Source organism: Ruditapes philippinarum, unplaced genomic scaffold (assembly GCF_026571515.1).
Source record: "Ruditapes philippinarum isolate M1 unplaced genomic scaffold, ASM2657151v2 ctg5758_1_1_1_1, whole genome shotgun sequence".
NCBI lineage: Eukaryota > Metazoa > Mollusca > Bivalvia > Venerida > Veneridae > Ruditapes > Ruditapes philippinarum.
In genome coordinates, this window is record NW_026855301.1 from 28,026 (window position 1) to 55,168 (window position 27,143).

The window sequence follows — 27,143 nt, forward strand, 5'->3', positions numbered from 1 at the left end:
TCTTCACTTCATCCAATTGTTAATATGTATTTTATGTATTTGAGAGGGTGGTGTACCTGTATTTCGTAAAAAATATATATCGTTTGCAATAAGCGGAGTTAAAGATTTGGGAGATCAATGGCCCAATGACCAGAGGTAAAGCTGTCTAGTTTGTAAACGCGCCACACACACGACAGCAATACTTTTTAATGCAATTTATCATATCGATTTTGCATAATATGACAAATTCTAATGAATTATTAAACAGTTACCCTGCAAAGAAATTTAGGTACTTCTTATTACAAGTATATTTTTACAAAATATTAAGATATTAAATATATCGATTGATATTCAAAGAACGATAAAATAAGAACCAAAATAAAGATAATTATAAAAATAATTATATTTATAACCATTATTAGTATCAAATTCTATATTTTATAATAATAATAATAATAATAATAATAATAATAATAATAATAATAATAATAATAATAATAATAATATAAACACATTACTTGTTCTTTTATGATAGCCTCATATTGAAACATTGAAACAAGGAGCTATGTTGATATTATTCCATAGATAAAACAAACTGTATTTAATCTAAAAGACATCTAAATCTATCTAAACATTAACGTAGGAAATATTTGTGTAACAGTGACATGTTTTACGTAGGTAGAAAAATAAAATAGTACTTACAGATTTGTTGTTGCACAGAGAATGATAAACCTAATCTGTCATCGGTATATCTTAGTTGCCAAATTAGTTTTGAGTCTGACAATAACAATGCAATTGTGGCTTTAAAATGACAGACTCTCTTTTACAATATTATACTGACTCAGTCTCAGCTCTTGACCAATGAAGTATATTTTGGCGATTGCCATTCACCCAATGAAAATGCGTTTTGGGTTAAAAGAAAGTAGTGTTAAAAACAATGCTTGTTAGACACTTCTAAAATGTATATGTAATCCAAGACATATACATTTTTTAACAATTGCGCAGCATGAATTTTCACATCTGTTTCATAGTACTTGACATACTCTTCACATGCAGATGTTAGATAATTAATACAAGGCCGATTGTAAGAATTTATAGCAGGAAAATGTTGCACCAACCAGGAAAATCAGCCTTTTGTTGTTTATTTTTATAGCTCACCAGATTGTTGTTTTACTATTTGAGTAAACAGTTTATGTGGCGTGTGGCAGCTGTAAGGAGTTGTCCCGTATTTTATCCAAGTCTTGTTGCATTATAATTCGCATTCGGCATAGTTGATTTCAAAACTTATAGTGTTGATGGTTGTATATCACATAGGCCAGTGCTATGTGCGTAATTGATGTTGCACTTTCCATAACCACTTATGAACAGACTCAATAAACCTGTGTAAATAAATTTCAAACCTTTGTCATTGCCTTCGAATGATTTTCCCTTTTCAGAATGTTTGCTAATGAAATGAGAGTTTATGCTAGCTTGAATGCGGAGGCCCGATTATTCGCTGTTTCATTGACGGCTTTCAATATCTACTGTTATATATGTATGAAATAAAGAAATCACGACTCTTTTCCGTTTAAAATGTATTAAAAACATTTATGAGTGAAATCACTTAACCTTATACATAATATACATTTAAAAACTAACTTGTGTTTTTTATTCTCTTTCGCTTGTTAAAACTCTAAGCAAACCTGATTGAATTTTGCTTGCAGTTAATTACCTAACTGGGAAGCTTTCAAGTCTGACAAAGCATCGTCTTTTTTTTAAGCCGAATCCGAGAAAATGGGACCAAATGTTAAACAATCTCGAGAACTAGAGTTCTCCTAAGAGCAATGAAAATGAAACAAAACAAAACGAAACAAAATGCTGTCGCGATTTGATTGGGTCTGTCCTTAAGAAATAACAAAAAAGACAACTAGCGCCGACTCGAGCAATATTCAGTCTATAACAATGTATTTCAACAATGATCCTGTAAGTTATAGAAGACACGGAGCGATGCGCGATATTTTACCGAGAGACACGAAAAGCGAAATTCCAGCAAAACATAAAGCGAGGCACGATATCCTACTGCGAAAGCTTGTGGACGGAATACTTCGACATTGCAAGATTTCGTGTTTTGATATTTTTCTGGTACTTCGGGACCATTTATTCGAGCACTATTTAGTGTTGAGAATTAAGAACCGTTCAAGCCGGTGCTAGAGGGATGTTGCATTTTTTCATTATAACTCATGTACAGACTCAATCAAACCGAGTCTGCAATTTTCATGTAATTTTGTTGTGATTATGCTTCAAAGGGATCACTTTGTTTCCAGAATTTTACAATGTCGTGCCTCGCTTCATGTCTAGTCGGAATATTGCGTCTCGCCCGATTCTGCAAGGCCGGATATTCCATAATTATAGTATTACCCAGATTCTTTTAGGAACTCATGCACGTTGAAAGTGCTTTTTCAATGGCGGATCTAAAAACAGAAATTCTCGGAAAATGGTTATTTTTTATATATATTTCTGATAAAAACAAAATACGTGTAGGATGGTCTTCACATTTCCTTCTTGAGATTATTTAGGGGACGAGGACGAGTGACCAGTGATGTCAAAAAACCATTTGCCCCTAACCCCTGTAGGTTCGACACTCACTTGGGGCGTCGAACTATTCATGCGAGGAAGACCTTCCAGGGTTTATATCTATACCTATCTGCGGGCGTACGCAATAACTGTCCCTTCATAACGTAGTAGCTATCGTATGCACACGTAATAATACTAGTATCGTGTGGCCCCTTTATGCCACTGTAGATACTACCTTGATGTTGCTTAGAATATTTCTTATATCATTTATAAAACTTTAAGCATCGGATAGAAACGTGTCACAATTAAACGATAGAAAAGGACTCTTATGTTTGGGTTCTGGATACTACACTGGTAGAAATTTTCATTGTGGTACAAGTTTTTGATTGGCCGGAAGTGACCTAAAAACGGTATTATTAAAACGCAAAACACAGAACAATGGCTGGTAGACGGTCAACGGACGGGCATTATTATAACCTTTTTATAATTTTATGGAAAAATGTGAGACAAATGTGCTTAAAGAGTCCTTTCTATTGTGAGTCGAACACATCTGTCTCATTTCCAATTCGTCTCAAATATGAATGTTTACGAGCACATCGGTCACACCTCGCGAGACAAATATGTTCCTACAAGGCGTGATTAGGGAGGTTGATGGATTGAGTCTAGTAGTCCAATGAAGAAATTCTCTGAGTCAGAAACTGCCACAAATTGTACGCTGATCAATGAAAATCCTGAGGTTTGAGAAAGAACTCAGAAAAATAGTTTTATAACAACCTCCAAAACAAAGTACTTTAACATAAATTTGATAAACACTTCAGGTCCCCGCTAATGAACATATTTTTACGGGTGCAACATAGCACCGCCAAGCTCTACTTCCGGTCGGAACTTATGCTGACACGACTTTGGAACCAACCGCATGTGAATGTGTAAGCTTTTGAGTTAATTGGGTATTTTCCCCTGGACTTGACAAGCAATTGGGTAACACAGAAACAAAATTGGGTATCATCGAAAAATTTATTGATTTACATTAACCAGATAATGTTGTATGCTTATTTTAGCTAAAACACAAACAAATCAAACAAACTTGAAAACACAAGTAACATAGTCATACTATAAAGTTTCTGTTGCTATTTCCGCACTGAACTCTCCTACATAACTAGCAGAGGTTAAGTTTCTGTATCTTAGCTCTTTGTTCGTACTCACAAACAAGCCGACCTTTCCTCCTTTTCTTCTTTGAAAGCCATTGAGTTACTACTGACTTAATAATGTTAATATAGTCACTTTCACTGCTTCTTTGCTGTTCAGGTCCCAACATGCCTATTCTCAGAAGAATCTCCAGTTTCTCAGTAGCTAAAGATGTCCTGAATTTGTTCTTTAACCGATTCTGCATACTAAAACTACGTTTACATTCTACACAGCTACGTTGCACAGTTTAAGCAATAGATGCAAGCTTTGCCAAGTTTGGAAGCACTGCTTTATGGATGAGAATGATTCTCTTACATAGCACATCAGTCTGTAGCAGGGCATATGCACCACCTATCATTCCTTTTAGTCTAGGCCATTCAGCTTCCAACTGTACTGGGTCTAACAATGGATCCATTTCTCTGACTTCCTCTTCTGTCCCGTCAACTAAATTCCCGTGAACAACTCGGACTTCTTTTGAGTGGCAATAAAATGATCCCAAGCGTTCTAATGCTACTTCAGATTCAGTACCTGTACATGAATTTACAACAACTGGCTCTTACACCTTGCTGAGGTCAATTAAAATTGTACTGTCCTCTTTTCTAAATCTCCCTTTAATGTTCTTTCTAAGACTTTCAATGTCCATGGCTCTTTAAGTTTTAAATTCTGAGTCCATGTTGCTCTGTATGATAACTTTTCGTCTTGATGATAAGCCTCATTCACTAACATTCTGATTGTTTGCTTCATGCTGATAAGATTCTCTCCATCTTTTTCAAGCATACTGCACAGTTTTTGCTGAGTGACATCAAGCAGAGGCTGAACTGAACTAAAGATCAGGTTTTGCTTTTGAAATTCACAACTCAGTAGTTACAGTTCATTTTGAACATCCAACATAAACGCTGTTGTCAGAACCACTTAATAATTTGTAAAGTACTTGTACAGCCCTTTGGCTACTGCGTTTTTCTCTGCTGAATATTTTGAAAGAGCAGTTAAAATAGATCCGTAACTTTCACATACAGCTCTTACAGCATTCCGTAAGCCAAGCCATCTCACAGAGTGAGGTTCCTTGACTGAAAGTTCAGGCTCTTCGAGAACATTCTGTAGTGTACGCAGTGCACTCACTAGAACTACTGAAAAGTGATATAACGAATCAAACTTTTGTCTAAACTTACTCATAAACTCGTTCTTCTTCATTGAATCAACACATGCTAGGTTGAGGCGGTGTGCTATACAGTGTACCTGAACAGAGAATGGTGAAAACTTTGATTTCATTTGAGCCCCAACACCTGTATGCCTCCCCATTACGGCAGCACCGTCAGTTGCTATAGAGGTACAGTTTGACAAATTAAGGCCAAGTTCCTGTAATATCTCCATCATACAGTTGACAATAGTATGAGCTTTCCCATTAGTGAGAGCAACATTGCACAATAACCTTGTCACTTGGCTTAAAATATAAAAAAAATGGTGAAATCTTAAATAAAAATTGGGATCTATTACTTTTGTCTGATAAGGAAAGCGTTAAAAATATACATACCAAGTTCAAACCTATTTTAGCATATAGACGTCCTAAAAACATTCGAGATTATCTTATGAGAAGTGCTTTACTTGATCGCACATTTTTATCTAGCCAATGTGTATATTGTAACAATATAATTGTTCGTTCACAATTTAATAGCAGCATAACAGGTCGTTCTTTTGATTTACACAATGAAGTTAACTGTACTTCGCATAATGTAATTTACCTCATTACATGTAAAGGCTGTAAAAAGCAATACGTAGGTCAGACTAATCAAAATGTATCATGCAGAATGAATAAACATAGATTTTATATAAGAAATTGTGACGTAAATCCAGTTTCACATGTTGCGATCCAATTCGGATCAAACGATAATAAGTGTTCATTGTGAGATTTTTCATTTTTGCCTATAGAAATTATAGAAAACAACATGGACCGGTTATGTAAAGAATCTTTTTGAATACATAAATTAAATACCATGATTCCAAATGGACTAAATAATAAAGTATTGTTTGATTTATAATGCGTTACATGAATATTAATATGTTTGTCTATTATCTTATTTTTATTAACACTGTCTAATAGACATCTGTATCACTGTTGATCCATTTTAATTCATGTACCAGCTTTATTTATAGCATAAATATTTGTTTCTGCATGTTATCATATTTTTGCCGCTAAACGCCATAACGTTTTTCGCGCGTTTAACGCGTGTTCCGTTATGACGTCGCTTCCGGTAATTTTATTATGTTTTGCACTGATGAAGGCATATAGCCGAAACGTATACAATAAAATTTAATTACTGAATGTTCGTGTTTGTGTGGCTTGTCTGTTTACATTTTATATAACGCACACAAATGCTCAAGTGTTACAGTAATTTTATGTTTACAGTAATTTCAGTGCTCTCTAAAGCATAAGTGAATAAAAGGGAGATTACTCAATATCTGAAATTACTGAAGTTGTAAGAACACTGGAAATTGTTGATTGGAGTTCATGTAAAGTATCCCAGCTTAAATTTTGATACTTAACATCAAGGCCATTCAATCTTTGTAATTCCAACATTCCATTTATTTAAGAGGTGGGAAGTTCAGCTTTTGCACAGAAATACACAGTGTTGAAAAGTATTTCATCTTCTTTCGAAATATTAATTTTCACTTGGTCACATTCATTGACAGTGTTCAAATATTTGTTCTGTTCTTCTTTTGCACAAGCACTTTTGTGTTCGTACCGTTGTGTCTTATAATGCTTGATATCTGAAAGCTTAGAGCATCATCTTTCGCCCAAACACTTGTAAGTTTACACTCAGTTTTCATTGATCTACACACATTGCATTGCAGTCTAGTGTTCAGATCACTGTCTTCTAAAATAACAAGCCATGGAAATCTCTTTTCCCAATCATGGTTTGTATCTAAAGTCAGCCGTTCCAAACAATGCTTTATTTTGGTTTTCCGAGACCGACAAACATCGGTCAAAATATTGTCCAGTATCTTGGAAACAATATACAAAGACTGCAAACAACATTGTCTAAAAGTTCATTTAACAATTTTTTTTTCAACATCCTCAGGCTCTGACTCTGTAAAATAACCAAGTATTTTGTTAGACTGCACTGAAATAATATTTTTTTCCGCCCCATTTCGCCATTTTGTTGAAAGTAAATTAACCTTAGTCTGGGCTTCGATTTAGTTATCTCTCATAAGTATATAACGCTTTTCCGCGAAAATAAAAGATTGTAATATAACCAGTCTACTCAATAGATGGACAACGAAATTACAGAAAGGGAAACAGGCTATTTTCGGATTTTTTTGGCAGTTTTTGCTAGGTGAATTACAGTTCGAGATATTGGAAATACGCTAGAGAACCAAAACAAATTGGGTACTGATACTGATTGGGTATCAGATCAGTACATTTTCATGATGATATCAAACATTCAAAAGTGACTATGATAATGCAAATACCACACTTTGTGTGTTAAATTGTTATCAAATCTATCAGTTGTATTGTATATTAAATGATTAGTTTATTAAATTGCTGTATGTTTGTACATTGTAAAATTGGATTTAAAAGGGAGACGCAGGCAAAATTTTCATTTCTTCGTGTTGAAGTTTTCATTCATTTTTCTGTTAATTTCCTCAAAATGAATACACTAGGCAGTCACAGGAACAAAACATTTCTTCATGTAAAGAACAAAATAGCGGTTTCCTAACTTGACCCATGTGTGTCAGGTTGGAGTGTTGTCATTTGGAAATTACCTATCATGCAAATATGTTCGTACCATGCAACTGTATATTTGTTGGACATAAATGGTAGAATCAATGTAACACATATGTTTTTCATTTTTCAATTTAATTAAGATTTGTTTGACCTGGCCACTATGCAAACAGTTTGCTGAGGTTGTTTTAAGTTGACGGGCATGTCATGCCTTTTTCTGTTGTAACTATTTCGTATTTGAATGTGTCCTGTTGAGAGTCGAGAATTACAATAAAAGAGAACATGTTTAATAAAAATGAACGTCTAAAGTTACGTTCTATGCTAAGAATGCAACATTTCTTAACAAAAGGCAGTATTAAAATCTAGAACCGACCATTTCGTTAACACGGGTTGGCACGGTTTGACAGCAAGCAAGCAGACAAACACATCTTCTTTATTAATGAGTGTTGCATCAATGCAAAGCTACTATATAAATCTACAATTGTATTCAATGTTATAAATGTTCTCTGATTTTCGCATTAACATTCTAAAAGCATTTGTATCTTTAAACAGTTTGGGTTAATTCAGACTCGTCTTGGTATATCTAAATACCGCAAACCAGAACATTTCAACATATACAAAGATTCTAATATATAAAAATACATATATCTGCAAAGATAAATATTTGTTAATCAGAGTATATCTCAAAGGCTCTATTCATTCAACATTACTTACTAAATTACACAATTAAATATGGTTTAACAACATTAAATGATTATAAAAAATGTGTAAGATTTTACACGACTTAAATCATAAAATAACATCAATGAAAGTAAGTTTATCTTCAGTAAAATTCAATTGCATATATACAACTTTAATAACTGAATTATGTGTGAGTATATTTATTTTTCAACTACATATCAAAGTATTGCTGAATATTAGTATCAGAGCTACATTACTGGTACTGGTACTGGTACTGCAGTACGTACTGTAGCGATTTTGCAAGTACTGGTACTGATACTGAATTACTCTCACAAAATTTTGCTACTACTGGTACTGCATTACTGCCTTAAAAAGTGGTACTGCTACTGCATTACTATGCAGTACTTTTGGTTTTGATAAAAAAGCATCAATTTTTCTCATAAACTAAAGCTGTATATTACATTATTTTATTTTGGTGAAAAAGTAAGTTATAAAATCTATAGATAATTTGCTGCAATATTCCTTCAAATGTTAACATAGTATTCATCATAAAAAAGCACCAAAGGCTTTAAGTAAAAATTAAATTGAGATAAACAGACTCAATTATAACTCTTTACCTTAAAATATCCTTATTAACATCTTTAATTACTTTGTATTTACTAGAAAAAGAGCAAAATAATAACTAGTTAATTGCTTCTATTCTAAATAATCCTATTTCAAGTGATATTGTTATCACCATAAAAAGTTGTTATTTACTTTGGTATAAATTGAACAGGGATGTGAAGGTGTGAAAGGCAACAAAAGAGTGTTATGTTTTAAATGAAAGATGATTGCATTGTATTACAGTTGACTGGTTACTTAACAATAAGATATGACATGAATATATGTATATAATGTTGTAAATATTGTTTGTAAAAAGTATGTTAAAACAATAAAGTTGTAAAAATGTTATGTCAACTTTAAAGTAAATTATGAAATAATATTTGCAATTATTGTTTGACACTGTATTTTTTCAAACTTTGATGACTATATAAAAGTAATGGTACTGATACTTAATTACTTCCCCCAAAAATGTACTGGTACTGCAGTACCGAGCTAAAATCTAGTACTGGTACTGGTATTGGTATTGCATAATTTGCCAAGTACTGGTACTGGTACTTAAGTACTACACCCTTAGTACGGATGCAGCTCTGATTAGTATATGATTGTATAATGTGTGTGATTCTTTCCAATTCACGTACAAAATTATATGCAGGACATGCAAATAACATGGTAGTAGTTTACCATTTTCGTAATAGTCAGGTACTTATATTTTCATATTGATATAATTTTTCGCCAGTTCGGTATGTTGTTCGTCCTTACCACTAGACATACTCTTTCCATAACCACGTTGTTTCTCTTTCATATAACAAATCTGACTGTACTGGTTAATGTCTTTTCGATCATCTGTTAGTTTCTCGTACGTTGCTGAAATGTCATTATTTTCTTCCATATCTGAAATCAAAATGTTTTCTTCTGTACTTTCAACTGACAAAAATACGACATTTGATGAAAATATTGACCTTCTTCTTGTACATATGACTAATTAAACAATACATGAAATGCAAAAGATGAAAGCACATGTATTTTAATAACTGCTTACTTCGCCACTATTTTTGCCTCACCTGCAATAGATTTACTGATTCCATTGTCTTTGTTTTCCGGGTCTCTCATATTCGATCCGATCATCTCATATTCTTTGTCATCAATTTTTTGTTGAGTATTTGCACCTTATTAGAAGGAAAAGATGAATGATAACATTTAAATTATAAGAAATAAATAGTTGTAGGGAGAGTGAATACAAAAATGAAAAAAGATATATCATAATTTGATTGTGATATCGCATTGTCAGTTTCAATTTAATCAAAGACTTTTTTTAAGTTTGAGTAAATCAATCAAATGGTTAACAATGTTATGAGACCGTTCTTCTGTGAGTTTGTTAGAGAGATTCAAAAGGTTGAAATATGTTCAATAAGTATTATGCTCGATTAATAAAGGTATTTGGAAGCTACAATAGTTGCATTTAAAGACAAATGATGCACAAACTTTTTCAAAATTGTGAACACATGATAAAAGTTCTTGATCATATCCTACCTGATACGTTTAGATATGAATTGTTAACATCCACGTCTGGGCGTTTAAGATTTCTCCTAAAAAGCGAATTGTTTTTAATGATAAAAAATAATTGATTCATGCAAAAAAACCCCAAAAAACATACGTTCTAACTTCTTTTCTCAAAAAATTGAAAGTCAATTCATTTATTAAGCTAAATTTATTTCAATTTTACACATAAATAAGTTCACCTATACATACTAGTTGCGACATGGAAACGTATTACCTTCTTTTGTACAAAATCACACCAAAAACGCTGATAATCGTTGCAAGAAATATTACAACTATTGTTAATCCAATAATAAGCCCTGTATTGCCCTGAACATCAGACTTTGATGACACCACTGAAAGATATCAGACAAGGTTTTACCGATAATATGTTGGCATAAATGAAGCTTTCATACTACAAAAGCATGTCAACTTGAAGATAAATTTATAATGTTTTTTATTATGTAGATAAAAATGAGTTTATCTTTATAAACAAACAAGCATAAAACGTCTTTATAATTATGTGACATGTAGTCAATTTGTCATACAATGTAATATAATTTTAATTCTTTCAAAGAGCCAATATCAAATGTGCTTTATGATTGCTTTGTGTTTTTTCTTTTTTAAGATGGTGATGATTTTGTTTGTATTTTCTTTATGTTAATTATCAAGGCTTAGCAAAACTTTAGCATGTAATAATATACAAAAGACATACTTCGAATCTGAAGAAAATGTTCTTACTTACTGGAATGTTCAATATAGAAAATGTGAGTGTAGGATCCAACGATGTTAGAAATAAAAAGCTTGTATTCGCCAAAATCTGCTTTTGATGCTCGAATAATTGTCATCCCAAAATCCAAATTCGATTGATATATCCGTATATTGTTGCTTTCATTTACATAATTCCATGCTTTTCCATCAAACTTGCTCCATAAGACACTGTTAGGTTTAGGGTAGGAAAGTGCTGTGAAGTAAAGGCTGATCGATGAATTCATTTCGGCAATCACACGATTCCTAACTGGCACAGAAGGGCTTGGTCTTGGAGAACCTACAAAACATGAAACTTTAACATGGATGTAATAAAATGGCACCCATAGCAATTGTTTGAATGCTGACTTGAAAAAAATGTTTGTTCTGATTTCCTTTTTATTATGAAGTATGTAATACTTTTCTCAATATGTTATTTTCATTCAAGATATGTTAAAGATCAAATTTTATTAAATGACCGTTCATTTGAAAGAACAGACATATTTTCACCCGCATGTTTAAAAAAATGTGATAAAGTCAAAGCCTGTACTTTCCATCTCAGTTTTAAGTAACATTATTTACCGATTTAAAGTATGTATAAATCTTACTAACATTCTACGAAGATATTGATTGTTTTCTCCGTATAACCTGGTGTGTTAATAACATTGGCACCTTTACATTTATAAACACCAAAATGAAGACAACTTGCTTTGAAATTGATAAAACATGTCGCATAGTTATGTGAATAATTAATCTGATGCTCCATTTCCGAATTATGTTCATTGTATATTTCACATGTTGGTGTTGGATTTCCTTCTATTTCACATTGTAGACTAACTGTTTCATTTTCACCAACCGTAACAGAATCATGTGCTCCACTGTTCAAAACTGAATATTTAAGGATAAGAGCTTTATCTGCAATCAAAATAAACAAAAGATTCAAGATTGTCAAAGTGATCCTAAACCGCCTACCTGTCTACATGTATATAAGCTCTGATAAAATATTGATAATTAATGGTAAAATTTAGTGTTGGTCCAATTTGTTACAGTCTAGATTAACGAATATCAAAATAATGCGTCTGTATTTGTTTATGTGGTCAAAATATATTAGATGTGGCTCACAATATACCAGGAAGGTCAAATAGATAACATCGGCGCTTGTAATGCCATATCAAATTGAGTATGTGGTCAAGGGTTTGAGACTGTGTATAATAAAAGTAGATCATTAAATAACATGTATAATTAAGAGAGTGAATGAAGATGTCGATCGTCTTCAAATTCTATAAGCCCGATGTTTTTACCCCTAGTTATTTCTACTATAAGTGGTTACCCATAAAAATGTGTATCTTTTCAAGTCAACATAATATAATAAGATGAAAAAATAAGAAAGCCCTTTCTGATTAAGGTATATAATAAATAATTTCATATACTTGTTAAAAAGTTTCATTGAATTATCAATTTCTGAAAATAGCAGTGACATTGTTCAATGAATTTGCTTACTAACTCAACTTCTAAATCAAAACAAGATACTACCTTATATGTTATGAGATATAAACTTACAAAGAACATCAATCATTACAGTTGTAGTTTGCATAGATCCAGACCACGAGTGTTTTGAGATACAAGAGCAAGATGATTGACCACGAAAACCTGACCAAGTAACAGTGCTGGTTACACTTTTGTCTTCAATGGTAACAGACGTTGGTTTACTGTTATAGCAATTCCATGTCAAATTAGCTAATGGATTTCCACCATGTGAAGAACAAGACAGGTTGCCAAGCTCAGATTCTATGACTGTATATTTTTCACCGTCTGTGAATTCAATGATTACAGGTTTCTGCGGAGGATCTTGAAATGTTTTAGAAAATTTTTACAGCAAAATATCAAATAATTATAATTGACAAAATCTATTAAAGCAACATTAATATCTTTAAACTTCACTTTACTAATACTTCACTACTCTACATAACATTTTAGCAAACATTTATAATATATGCATTTTCAATACATTCCTTAATTAAAATCTTTGAGTATTATCGCTGTTTCTTCTTGATTGAACAAACAATTTGAATAAACGTTAAAATAGAATTTAAAACAAGTAAGCGATGTCAAAATACTTTCAGAACAAGTTTAATTTTCTTTCTCCGACATATCGGTTCCTACAAATAAACTTTTACCCAAAAACAAACCCCTAAAACAAATAATATGTATGCCATGCTACAACATAATCATATTGCTAGTGTTGGCATTTTATGCACCGCGAACAGTCTAAATGTCCCCGGGCCGGGAAATGGATATGTTTCTTCAAATGCGTTGAATGATTACGATTTACATGTATATAGATTGTTAAGGGCGAAAAACTTGGAAAGTGCTGTTGCAAAAATCATTAATTTAGTATATTCAATATGTCAAGAACAATTATTATACAAAAGAAACATTTGGTTTTGATTGCTATGTGTCAGCACATTCGTTACTTTTGAACGAATGTGCTTGAAAAAATGCATAAAGTTCAGACTGAGGACCGATGAATATCTAGTTATGTATGAATTAATTTTCCGTTATATTCTCTTTACTCCTGATCTCACAGCTATCGATGGTAGTTTCTATAAAATTCATCAGAATATTGGAGAGAAAAAAAAGTATTTCATTAATTTTGGCTTATACTAATATATTTATGACAGAGTTCTCTTTTTTATCAAAATTAATTAAAATGAAAGGGCAAATGCCGGAATATAGGAAATAAGTAATGTAGGAAGAACATAAATGGAATTTCTATACATGACAAAAAATTCAGCTGGTAATGAAGGCTGTTTCTAAGCAATTGTATATTAACAGCCTCCGGAATAAGTTTGCAAATCCGGAATTTTCGCAAACTCAACTACCCTTTTTAACATAGTTTCAATACAAAAAGTTAAATCAAACAGTAATTTGGATAAAAATAGACGATTATTGACCGATTACACAAATTAATATTATGCAAAATAACCATATTTTGATTACATCATTGATAAACAGATTTAACGATTCTTTAAAAAAGAAGACTTACAAGCAATATTCAAAGTCAATATATTGCTATGAACTGCTCTGGTTTCGTCGTCTGTCCACGCTTCACAATTCAACATCCAGTTGTTTATCGATCTATTTGGGTAAAATTGTAAGGTACTTTCGACAGCAACAAGTCCATCCTCACTTTCATTGAGTATCTGTGTTGACGAGTTAACAGTTATTTTATGTTTAACGCCTTTATTAGATTCATAGAGATACCAACTGACTCTTGGTTGTGGTCGACCAGGTGATGTCTTACACTTGATTGTTTGTCGGGATTGCTCTTTTATGAAACGAGAACTTGGTCCAGAAAGTACTACATTTGCAACAGAAACTGAAATGATTTATGTAATGAAATGATATCATAGATAATTATAAATGCTATGTTTTATCTAAATATCATTAAATACAAAAAAAACTTTTTAGAGATTACAAGTATTCGATCAAAAAGAATCGAAGCCAAGAAATTTAAAGAAACAACTTAACGTGTGGGATCACGCATTCATTTTTCTCCAGTCTATGGCATAAAACATATTAACGAGAAAAAAGATGAAAAACATAATTTTTAGGTTATACCGAGTTTAGATTTAAGTAAATATGCATGGGAAATGCACACACGCTATCAACTGCACTGAAAAGGTGAATTAAGGAAGTTAAAATTGTGAATTGCGAAGATAACTTATCGAAAACAAAACAGACACATTTTGAAGGAACACAATGGGACATTTTCATGGAATTGTCAACTGCGATGATTTAACGGGTTTCAAGAAAATCTCCAAATTATATATAATGAGAGAGTGTTAATGAAATGAATCCTCATCAAGTAATATTTCATCAATTGTCATCGTTACAGAAGAGGAAATAACTAAAACATTGACATGACCATGTCTACTTGATAATACTACCAAAATGTAATCAAATGACCATAACGGAATAAAATCATCTACAAAGGCTCGGCGAAACAAGACATAATACGAAAATAAAACACATTTGTTCCATGGGCTTGAAAAAATTAAATATAAATGTAGAACTAACCTTTAAATGGTGCCAATAATGCAAGTGTCAAATTGACCATTACAATGATGGCTGGTGTATAATTATATTTATTATTTTAACAACGTAAAAGTATATAACTTACCTTTTACCAATATTCTGACAGTATTACTTGTTCTGTCACGATCAAAACATTGCCATGATATATTCAGATCCTCTTGTTGTACACGTAATATAGTTACAGTAAAAGATGTATCAGATGGACAACCAACTCTGTAAATGTTGTAATCGGCGAAGATTCCACTACCACTACAAGTATTATCTTGATGTCTTATTGTTGTTGGTGAAACTTCGTTATTCACATTCCACTTCGTCCCTGCTACATTGTTGTAACCAATATAGGTGCAGGTTAACGTCAGTGCCTCGTTTATATCGACGTAAGGTTTGGTTGGAGTTAGAACTATGCTTTGACATGAAACACCTTTTTGAAAATTATAATTAATCAGTTAAGTTAACGTGATTTATTTATTCTATTTGTTTGATGAGAAAGTTTTAAAACGCAATCCTTAAATCCAGCTGTTTTATTTATGAAAACCATAAACATTTCATAGCTGAAGTATTCTAAAAGTGCTATTATTGTTTTAAATCACACAAATTTTTGTGACTGAAAATGAACAATATTTCGAAATGAGTATATACAGTAAGTAATAAAGCTTTTCGTGGCGGTATAATGGCTTATAAATCATAACACATTGCTGACAAGTGAAAATTTATAAGAATTCGAAAATGGATGTAACGTTTATTGTTTATTGTGAAATAAGTTTATGACATATGTCAAATGCAACTGTACTAAAAATAGATGCTAACAAAACATTATTAACTGTATAAAAAGACAATGATTGACAAATTCTTGTACTTACCATGAATGAAACACAGGGCATTGATGCTAAAATGGAATTTCCAGTTCTGCATTTCCGAAAGTTAGCAGATCACTGCATGATGAGATATTAAGTAACCTGCAAAAAATCTGTATAGTTTTAGTTTTACATTGTTAGATGGCGTCATATCACTGTTTCTGTGAGCATTCAGATTTTCAGCCTGAAGATGTGATATTCCATTCATTAATCATTTAACAATCATTAATGACAATTTCATCACCAAAGAATAGCTATCTGACAAATTATAACTATAGAAGATAAACATTGGACATGTATGGTACCATGATTCAAATAACCATTAGAAAAAATAAAGAATTTCTCATAAGTAATGCACAAACATCAGAATTGAAGTCAGCTACAAAAAATGCAGAACAAATAGCCATTGTAAACATTAATATTGACTTATCTATCCTTAACATGAGAACTAATTTAAAATTCAAGTTCAGATATCTCAAGACGAGGTCAGTGAACCCCACAACTTAAACTATTGATTTTGTCAATTCTAAATGTTATCTTTTGTACTACAATTGAGATAAATCATAGCATATAAAAAGGAACACATCTACTACATCATTGAAGACAGACATACAGAAGGACGGACGTTCAAACATTTATTAATTGTGACAATTGCAAAATGTAAAAGAAACTTGCTTTACAGTATCTGCAAGTAAACAAAACATTTGTTATGAAAAAACATGATAAATATAATATAATTACAAATGTAATGCAACTTGCTATACATGTAAACTCCCTCTCCTGCAAATTCTTCATTCGCTTCTTCATATTATATATTTATTGATTTATAAAGTTTATTTCGATCAGTTTTGCATAACATGTTAATAAAGAAAAAGTAAAACTTTGCATAGAGTGTTACATGTCTATTGTATGATTACCTATGTGCATAAACAGAAGAGGGTGAAACTTCCTCTCGAGAAATAGGAGAAGTTTGTCTGTACAGATTGGGTTTGTCCGGATAATAACTTTGAATTATTGATGAAAATTCAAAGAAACTATAAAAAGAAAGGCATTAAGAAAAAGTGCATTGCGCCTAAAACCGTTAATCTATCTTCATTTCTGTTTTTAATGGCAACTTCCTTATACGCTCAGTAAATGGGTTAAACAACTGAACATAATTTAAAGGAACTTAATATAGTAATATGTGGCTTAGAGAGAAAAGAGCCGGTTGGTTCAAACCTTTTTGAATGGGGAAACCGTTGTTTCCTTGAGCATTGCATTCATTGCTGCTAAGTACTGGTTGGTTCAAGGAACGAATTTGATAGTGTTTATTAAGTTTATAGCTTCCAACATTATTGAACTTCGTATAAATTCGTAGAAACTAAATACACCATAATTTCAATTCCATGTTATTACAGACACAGTTCGGACAGCACACAGGGAATCCGTTAAACTCGATTTTTTTTGTATATGCACCTGCCAGTATAATCCGTATTTCAGTCTCACGTATCGTCTTTGTTGTCAATAAGAGTATTTTGACATCCCTATAATTCCATTAAATTTACGTGAACGTTTAGTTGGAATGCTTAATTCTGGTCTGGCAACGAATAAGGTTTGTCGGTAGTTTTAGGCGTTCTATTCAGAACCTTTGGCATTGTTTCCAAGCAACAGGACAAACAAAAGATTTACCATGAAGATGGCCGCGCTTCAAGACGTCTGGTCAAGAGCGCTGTATTAATGAACACATTGGATGTGAATAAAATATTAAATGGGCACACGTATATACTATCGCAAGATAGGACACCAATAAAATAGCGATATTTCCTCCGACGAGTCGAGACTATTAATTCATTGACGTGGTTATCGCACACCTCTCGTCGTGACCGATGTGAATTAGGATGCCCAAGTGTATCAAGATAAGAATCTTGGGCAAGGAACGTCATTCTGAAGGTAGAAAATAATCCCAATAATTTTCTGTTTCACTAAGATAATGCCACAAGCTAAAGTGTCAAGATCACTTGTTGCATTATTTAGACTGACGGTTTAAACGTAGCCCTATTTCATCATCGAACATCATTGAACTATAACAAGCCTTAATCCTGGAGTTAAGTAACAATCCACAGACAAAAATAAATACACTTGACGATTCTGTTTGCAGAATGTGTGACGCCAGGCAGTACTCCGTGTTCAAAGTGGCCACACACGGTTTCAATATATGATTTTGGTCTATAATCCATATCACCTTTAATCAACTATTTCAATCACTACTGGTAAACCTCGTGCAGTAAAATTTTCCACAATATTCACATTGACGCAATCTTAAAATACAAGTAAAGAATATTTTAACCGGCTATCCATATTTTCGTATATTTTCACTTAAACACAGTGGAAGTTTCTTTTTGTTCAGCATATTTAAGTAAAATAGTGTATAAATGACAAATATTTTAGTTGTTTTTATGTAGGACTTGCAGATTTTAGAGTGCTGCAAACATCAATCCGTAAGTCTTGCAAAAGTTGTTTGGCTACTATTTTGTTTACTCTGTTTACTTTTTTCAAATCAAAATAGATATACATTGTATTTTTTGTTAGTCAGTTTTATTGATATCAATATTGACATGTGTATGTGTTAATGATTAAAGTGTAGTTTTTTTTAAATAACAGATAACCCAATCGGTGTGTAATCGAAACTAAATGCATAGATTTTTCAAACAATAGATACATCTATCAAAAGACAATTAATTTAGAGAATACATTTTTCGAAATATATTTAAATTCGTTTTAAAAAACACAATTATAACGAAGTTGGTAGTTATAAACGTGATACTGACAAATGGATTCAATAATATAATTGGTTCGCAAGATGATACGACCAGCATAAAATCTTTCATACATTTCAATTGATTGACATTAAATCTGCTTGAAAGTTTCGTCATGGTTTACATTTTATCGCATTTCGTTTCATTTAACATGAATGCATGTAAAATGTAGTAGATAACAAAGCAAGACGTTAGTTAACTGAAAAATCAACGTGTACAATCTGACGTGTTTTGAGTAGTTGGATATCAATAAAAATAACCTGTTCAACACATAGCTTTAATTATCTAGATTCAGAAAAGTAAGTAAATTTAGTTTTATAAATTTTGTACAGCATATCATATGTGATATATTTTTTATTTATTAAGTAAATGTTTGGACATGGCTATACATATTTGTAGATAGACATTTCTTTACTTAAATGCAAACCGCATATTAAAACGTATTATATATGAAAGGTTAAATCTAAATGCACGATTTTTTCATCAATATGAATGTAATATTTTTTGTTTTCATAAGCCTTTGTGATGTGGGCGATACGATTGTTCCTCCTAAAAAGTTGTATCTTTGGAGTGTACATTTTAGTCACAGGTAATCATTTTAGAAAACTATATCAACAGTCAGTAAAATATTCATTAATTTAAAAATTATAGAATCTAGTTTAGCGAACTAGGTGATAAGACTAGACACGGCAACAAGATAAAGACCCATAATGCTCCAGAAATGCTTTTATTTTTAGTTCAAATTTGTTCTGTAATTGTTTTCGAAAAGCTACTCATTTGCCAATTACCATCTTTGTTTCTGTTGCATTTTGGTAATTACTAAGAATATTGGGATCTAGTGTTTTGAATAGAAGGTAAAATACTACTTTGTTTACTTTTTGCTACTTTTATAACACATTATTTCTCATTCAAAGCTACTTTTGTCTGGTGATAAACATATAAAATGCTATGAAATCTTTATTTAAAGGTTATAAAATCAGGTTGGTTTTTCCAAAGATTGAAAAAACTTATTTATGTTTAAGGCATAATGTGCATTCATGTAACTACTAATCACTGAATTCTCGCGTTTATTAAGTGTTTAACTCGTTATGTAACATTATATATAGTTTTAATTATATAAACATCTTAACTTGAAAAGGTAAATAATATTGCCCACTGAAACATCTTACTTAACATCAATTTTCAAGTTTATTAGCTTCACTATTTGAAGAACAGAACTTTGGCTAAGTGTTTGAATGTCAGTTGTTATCTCTAAAACTAAAAAAAGGGAATGGACTCAAGCTTTGCACTCTTATTTGAGGTCAATATCTAAGACCAATAACTCTAACACGAATGCTGACATAATTGTGGCCCTTTTTGAGCTTATTACCCAGGCTTTTGTTTGACTATCAAAAATTGAGAATAATCAAACCTTACAGGTCTTGTTAACTTTAAACATTTTTGAAATAACAACAACAACAAAAACAGAATGTATATCTTGCTCCTTATAAGTTCAGTTACCTTTCTTAGAACGATGTCTTTAAACCATATTTGGTAACTTTAAACATGGAAACTGTAATCTCTTTCTTATACAAAGTGTTTATACTTTTTCAGAGGCAAGTGTTTTGCTGCAAACAAGTGATGGAAATACGACTTATTTTAAAGGGTCTTCAGTAGAACTTGTGTGCACAATTATTCCCTATTATAATGAGATGACTTGGTATGTGGACAATGAACCATACGCAGACTGTTTTTTAGGCACATGCGGTTATTCTCCAAACAAACCATATACATTTACATTTACCTTCAATGAAAGTGCTGGGGAATTTAAGCTCACTATAGATTCGGTGAATTCGTCTCACGCTACTCTTTCATTTGCTTGCGACGATGGAAATGTGAGAGAAACCATTTCTATCAATGTGACAATAGGTAATTTTTAAAAATACAAACCATGTGCCACGACCATAGATATATCAATATCGTTTGGCCGAAAATAAATAAAGCATTAGTTTCTGTTTATTTGAAGTGCTATTTCTAATATATGCTATTTTCCTCTATCTTACACACGATGGGGCAACTGAGGTCTAACTCCCCAAATTAAGTCATATGACCTACACAAATGTCGGTGTGATTTATAACCAAACAAATACAGAAATATAGAAATGTGTTGCTTAAGCAAAATTCATATTTTGTACATGTACTACACAACTGTCTAACCGGATTTAGATTTTACGAAACTTAAAAAAAGATGCAACAAATGTTCAATGACTGTCCTAGCATCTTTTTTATTTTCGACTTTTATTAGTTGTACTGGTAAATTTGATAATTTCCTGATTATTAATTACTTTCTTTGACAATGACAATTTGAAATTAAACTTCTTTGAAACATCAATAAAACTGCTTGCAGTATTGATATGAATGCCAAATTAAGAAGTAGATTAAAATCACACAGGACGACACGAATAATGACCAAACTACGGCATAGGTAATATTTAAGAAAACTGTCCTGTGTTTAAAATCGACGTATCTTAAACCCTTCAAAGTATTTCTTGACAATCCATACATTCATGTCTCAAGTCATGTCTTCATTTTCATTGAATTATAGGTATTTTTTAATATAAAATTCTGGTTGAATTTTGCGTAAAAATTCAATCTTAACAATAATCTAGTTATTGTTTATGGTAAGGTAAGGTACAGTCATGTCTCACTATCCACGGCCCATAACTCAAGTATGCATTTCATTGAATTTTAGGTATTTTTGAATTTTGCTTTAAAATTTCATCTTAACAATATTGTTTATGGTAAGGTAAGATAAGCTCACCTGTCAAGTCAAATAAGGGATTGTGGATATCAGTTTTTTGCAAAATTCCGCTTGTAATTCCTTGAAACTCCATATTGGCCTTTTAAGTCAGTTTTACAAATAACTACTCAATACCCATAAGTCTTGCATTGATTATTAGTGAATTGAACCAGGAACCTTCCTGGTTAAAGTTCTTCATAACTACTGAAGGTATTTACTTCAAACTCGACATCCATCTTAGGGTAGTAAATTACTTTTGTATTGAAGGTCAATAACTCTGTCTCATGTTTGAAATGTATGAAATTAGCGTTGAAAACTAAGAGTCGCTGGTTCAATTTTTGTGACAAAAGTAATCTCGGAAACTACTGAACATATTCACATCGTACTTCACACATGACCTAAACAATCGAACATATTGGTAATTTCTAAATACCCTTAACTGTATCGAAAAAAAAATGAATGGATATAAGCGTTTGTTTACTTTGAAAATGACTCGTTAATATTTTGCTTGCGAACAACTTGTTCATCTATTTTTCTTCTTAAGTTTAATGTAATACAATCCCTATAACACATCACTGTTATAGAGAGTACAAAGAAAGTGATCAGAAGAAAAGGCAATGATAGGAGATAAGAGCATCAAACGTTTGAGATAAACACAAGAAATCTAGTTTTAGTTACAATGTTGTCATACCATAAACAAACACAAAAAATGACTAAAACTACACATATACTAGAAACGATGTTCAATAATGTCCTGTTCTTTTTCTTCTTCATTGCTGAGTAATTGCAGTTCGATAATTTATCATAAGTTCACTGGAGAATTAAAAAGTAAAAGTATTAAATTTAATTATGTCTTGCCAACGAAGAAAGTATGTTTTTGGCTCACTTGAGCTGGCTCAGAGTAAGCAATTACGGCCGACTAATGACCATCGTCCGTCGCCTGTTCCGTTAAACAATAATAAAAAAAATGATTTCACTACACCTTAAATATAGCGTATCCGTTTATGGCATCTATAATATTTAACACAACGTTGATAATAATTTACCTACTCCACTAATTATGCTTTAATCAAATACTTCAAATTTAGTTTAGGTCAACTCCAATGTCATACTTTAAACAATTTAAGTAGAAAATAATCAATGAATTTCAAAGCCACATACAAATATAATTCAGATTTCTACAAGAAGATTCATAATTTGACTTTGACATCTACAGTTCTACAAAGAATAACTTTTTTATTTTTATTTTTAAAAGGGGGCCTTCCAGGCCAGTTGTATGAATTAGTCACCGCATTAGGCATGTCGGAAACAGAGCGAAGACAAACATTTACATATTTAGACTTTGTGAGCAGAAGAACTAAATGTGTATAACATTAACATTTTTCATATAAAACATAAAGCGAACATAAGCGGATACTTATTTGTATACTTAGTATATTTGGTAGTTTGTATATTTTTTCTAATATGTTAAGATATTTATGTATTCTAAACTTTATGTCAGTTAACGTTAAATAAATAGCGACTTACGTTGAAAGGTATCCTCGTCGATAAAAAAACATTAAGTGTGCATAAATTCGCAGCTCCATAACTTCCTGATTCAAATTGTGTGTAACATGTATCATATATGTAGTTCAGGGTCATTAAGCTCTATTATCTATTAAACATTAACTCTATTATCAGTATAAAATATTCGACATCATGCAATTTTTCCTTTTTTCCCACTTCAATGACCATTTACAGATGATATATTATAAATATAATTCGGGGTGCCATTACGTAAACCATTCTTCCGTTAATATGATTAATGTGTTATTTGATGGATAAACAAAGTTAAATCTTCAAAAACTTAATACTACCATGCATTGTGCGTTTTCTTAAGGTATTCACTGCCTTATTATCGGTGTTGACATATGTTCCGTAAGCACTGCATCTAGTGATATATGTCTTTTTTAAAGGATTAACCAATATAGTTTAATACAGACAAGGTCATTTTGGTCTCAATGAATTTATCAAATTAAATTTTATTAAATTTAATTAAATTATGAATTATAAAATGTAGAGGATACTTCCAGGAACAAGGATAGCTTTTTACTTGTAGGTTAAATGGTTAATGATTACAAACTTACAAAATGTGTTTGTTTGTTTGTATTTTTTTTGGGAGGGGGTGGGGGTTTACGCCACATCGACACAATATAGGTCATATCGTGACGTTCCAGCTTTACTGGTGGAGGAAGACCTCAGGTGCCCTTCCGTGCATTATTTCAGGCACGAACGGGCACCTAAGTAGAGCCACCGACGAACCGTAAGCTAGCTGGATAGCTTCATCACATGAAAGAATCCAAAGTCCCTATCGGGATTCTCGAACCCACAGCGGTGAAGGGCAAGTGGTTTGAAGTCAACGACCTTAACCACGCGGCCACGGACGCCCCACAAAATGTGTCATATACTAGTATTTTACATATTGATAGTGGACGTCATCGGAGTAATGTAACCCATATAAACATCGAAAATTATATAGATAATGTTCATTTTTAACAGAGCTGAACAGTCTTTTTATATCTTAGGCAGCTTTTATATTTACCGAACCAATTGGTAATAAGACATTGTTTTACATCCGCTATTAAAATAGTTATTATTTTACAAATACGACCTTGACAGTGCAAAAAGGAAAACAGCGTCACTTTAAACCAATACACTCAACAGTACAATGATATCGGCTAGGACCTAAAGCTACAGTCCTACAGATGAGCCAACAAGATTAATATTAGAAATTCAACATTGGGAAAAATGTGCTTAAATTTTGAATTATATGTCATTTGCAAAAACAATATTTTTGCGATGTGTATACCGTATGATAAAATGAAGTAAGGACTGTATTTCACATCTTAATCCACATTTACGTGGACTGAAAGTATCCGTAATTTGTAAATTAATTTTTTGTTCACTTGTATTTTTTTAAAATACATATTCTCTTATTTTCAAGGAAATTAACATGAGTCTAGAGACATGCTGCTTAATCAATCAAATGGGGCATAAATATGTGCGAGAACAGTTCTGTTTATAGAAAAGTTCTGCATTCGATGTTTAGTAGTATAGGAACAATGATCGTATCTTATCGTAAGTTCAATTAAATATGTGAAATACGAGAAGAAAAAGAACAGTTAACAAAATATGCAATTGCCTCAACGCCATGCGTATTGAATTAAGTTGTTAACTGTCAACCTAAAACCCACGGGGAGGAAGTGTTACACGAGGGATGGAGTTCTTATGATAACTTGTCAAGGAGTTCTTGTGATAACTGTCACGTCACGGAGTTCGTCGGAAAACTATTGTATATACTGCAAAAACACTCCTCAGAAATGGTAATTTTCATCTTTAAAAAGTGAGTTTAGGTGCTAAATTAAATTAATGATTAAGTCTGCCTTACATATTGTATGATGTGTCAAAAACTGGTTCATAGTCCATTTTTCATCGCCTCTTGCTTAAAATCTAATAGTTTCAGAGTAAAATTTCTAGATTATTTGCCAATTCGCAAGTATTGACCTGTTTATTTCAACTCTTCATCCTTGCAATACATAATTATCTAATAAAAATGCAAAAGTGCAAACATAAAGCCCCGGGTAACAAATGTATACCCGATTTTTCAAATGTCCCGGAGTTCTTTTGATAACTCAAAATATGTCCTAGAGTTCTTATGATAACTTTTGTTACTGCCAATGTGTTTCTTGTGCTAAATCAGCATACCTGGAGTTGCGGAAATTCACATATATTTTTTACCGATACAGGTGAACATCTAGTCGATAGATTGTAAAGATCTTTGTCAACAACTCCCAGCATAACTTTTTTGCATGTTTAATATCTTAGCGTAGGTTATAACGAAATACCGTATACGTGCTATGCATTAATACTCTTGTGTTCGAAGGGTGACAGAAAAGGCCGAAAATATTGCGTTTGGGGAAAAAAAACAACACACAGTCAATAAGTCATATGTACTTTTACTTTGCTTTATTTACTTTTTGATAATATATAATGATGTTTTCCGACAAGAACATTAACTTAATTAAGAAATTATGAAAAAAAGTTTCTTCGTTCTTGTTAAATTGTGTTTATTGAGAGTCCATAACAATTATCTTTTCTTTTCATAAAGGCGTCTTAACCAAGATTCCCTGGCCTGCAACAATAATTTCCTCCGCAGATGTCACTATGGTAATCATCAATGTACTCATTAGAACGGCATGTAGGTCTACACCAACCCCTGTTATTTGCGCATGGGATACTCCAGCCAGCTTGATTCTTGTTAAGGTCCAAATATAAAATATAATATTACCGGTATTTCTACTATAGATATTTTGATAACAATAGGGATGGGAAGATCCCTTTTAAGTAAATAAATGCTATTTTAGATTGAAACTTCCTTCTCAAATATATATTTGCTAAATTGCGTGAGAAAATGTTATTATGAAAATTACAAAAACAAAAGGATCGTTGACAGCCGAGAAGACAATAAGCCTTGAAACCAGTGGCAGATACAAATCAGTATACGCTACAAGATTTAAACTTCCGATAAGATTGACGTTTCGCTTTAAACATAATTGTTTACTTTCAAAATACATTACATGTTCGTAATGTGTTTAAAAATTATACTTAATTTTTTGTGTCCCTCCCTTTTGAAAAACTAACAACACGAAAAACAAAAAGCAGAAACAACAAAAACTTTTCATGAAAAATCAAATAAAATCTCCAAATTCCCAAACGCCTTGATTGGTGGATGGAGGGACGGATGTATAGAAATAGACAGACTAACAGAAAGATTTATTAAATAAAACACTAGGAATGAGTTTAATAAATGTTAAATACGTCATACTTTTTCACAAACAAAGGATACATGCTTTCCTGATATTATACCGCCTAACCAAATATATGCCGTAAGCCGCCACTAAAGCTGCAAACACGTATGGTGCCACGGCCATGCCTGCATACGCCGCGATTGGCAGTACAGCTTGACGGCGTTGCCTGGCGAGTTTAACACTTTCCTGCTCTTCTTTCGTCAATTGTTCCTTTTCAAGCTGTTGCTTAATATTTAAACACAGCGCCAGAGTTGTCATGGTTAGGGGAAAGACATAGAATATGAAAAGTAGATAGTCCTTTTGTCCATTTTTCTCTGAAAAGGAAAACTTATACAGACTACTATCTTTAATGCAAATACGTTTTTTCAAAGATTAGTTAACAATGAAAATGACCAACAACAACAAAACACACACATGCACGCATACGCACGCCTGCTAGAACACAAAAAGCAATTCTGCCAGTCTTAAAAAGTATTATTGTATATATAATAAATATGATTTTGATTAAAATATGATTTAAAGACAGCTAATATATGTGCATCTATATCATACACTGAACAACAATTAATTAAGTAACACTAAGCACTTTTATGGACATGTTCATATCAGTGTGCTCGTGCGAATCAACAATTTAAAAAAAAAGAAGAAATGATAAATTCATCTCGATATAAAATATATAAAATTTATATTGTACGGTTGTTATCAACAGTTGATGCTTTGATTTGTTATAGTAATAGGTAATTGACATTTGTAACCACCCATTAC

The 27,143-nt window shown here is 32.1% G+C and overlaps 1 protein-coding gene, 1 long non-coding RNA gene and 1 pseudogene across 4 annotated transcripts in view; 1 reads left to right on the top strand and 2 right to left on the bottom strand.

Annotated features, from left to right (window-relative positions):
* LOC132742834 (hemicentin-1-like) overlaps positions 1-23,389 on the bottom strand; it is a 46,304-nt gene extending 22,915 nt beyond the window's left edge. The window contains exons 1-11 of one of the 2 annotated variants that reach the window (XM_060731332.1): positions 23,059-23,384; positions 15,964-16,059; positions 15,189-15,524; positions 14,052-14,384; positions 12,566-12,853; positions 11,618-11,920; positions 11,004-11,306; positions 10,497-10,614; positions 10,253-10,308; positions 9,784-9,888; positions 7,409-9,613 (exon numbers count right to left, since the gene is read on the bottom strand). In XM_060731332.1, the coding sequence (XP_060587315.1) occupies positions 9,426-9,613; positions 9,784-9,888; positions 10,253-10,308; positions 10,497-10,614; positions 11,004-11,306; positions 11,618-11,920; positions 12,566-12,853; positions 14,052-14,384; positions 15,189-15,524; positions 15,964-16,015 (2,082 nt within the window). In that variant the 5' untranslated portion in view covers positions 16,016-16,059; positions 23,059-23,384 and the 3' untranslated portion in view covers positions 7,409-9,425. Of the gene's footprint in view, positions 1-7,408; positions 9,614-9,783; positions 9,889-10,252; positions 10,309-10,496; positions 10,615-11,003; positions 11,307-11,617; positions 11,921-12,565; positions 12,854-14,051; positions 14,385-15,188; positions 15,525-15,963; positions 16,060-23,058 lie in introns of those variants that run through there. The other variant, XM_060731331.1, reaches the window with a different exon arrangement.
* Positions 19,062-20,750, top strand: LOC132742838 (uncharacterized). Its single transcript, XR_009627491.1, has 2 exons — positions 19,062-19,341; positions 20,346-20,750. It is a non-coding gene; the product is annotated as an uncharacterized LOC132742838 (long non-coding RNA).
* A 2,132-nt stretch (positions 23,390-25,521) lies between the features above and the next one.
* On the bottom strand, positions 25,522-26,686 carry LOC132742835 (big defensin-like; annotated as a pseudogene). Its single transcript, XR_009627489.1, has 2 exons — positions 26,417-26,686; positions 25,522-25,817 (listed from the first exon to the last, which is right to left on the bottom strand). The product of XR_009627489.1 is annotated as a big defensin-like (transcript).
* Between the last annotated feature and the right edge of the window lie 457 nt (positions 26,687-27,143).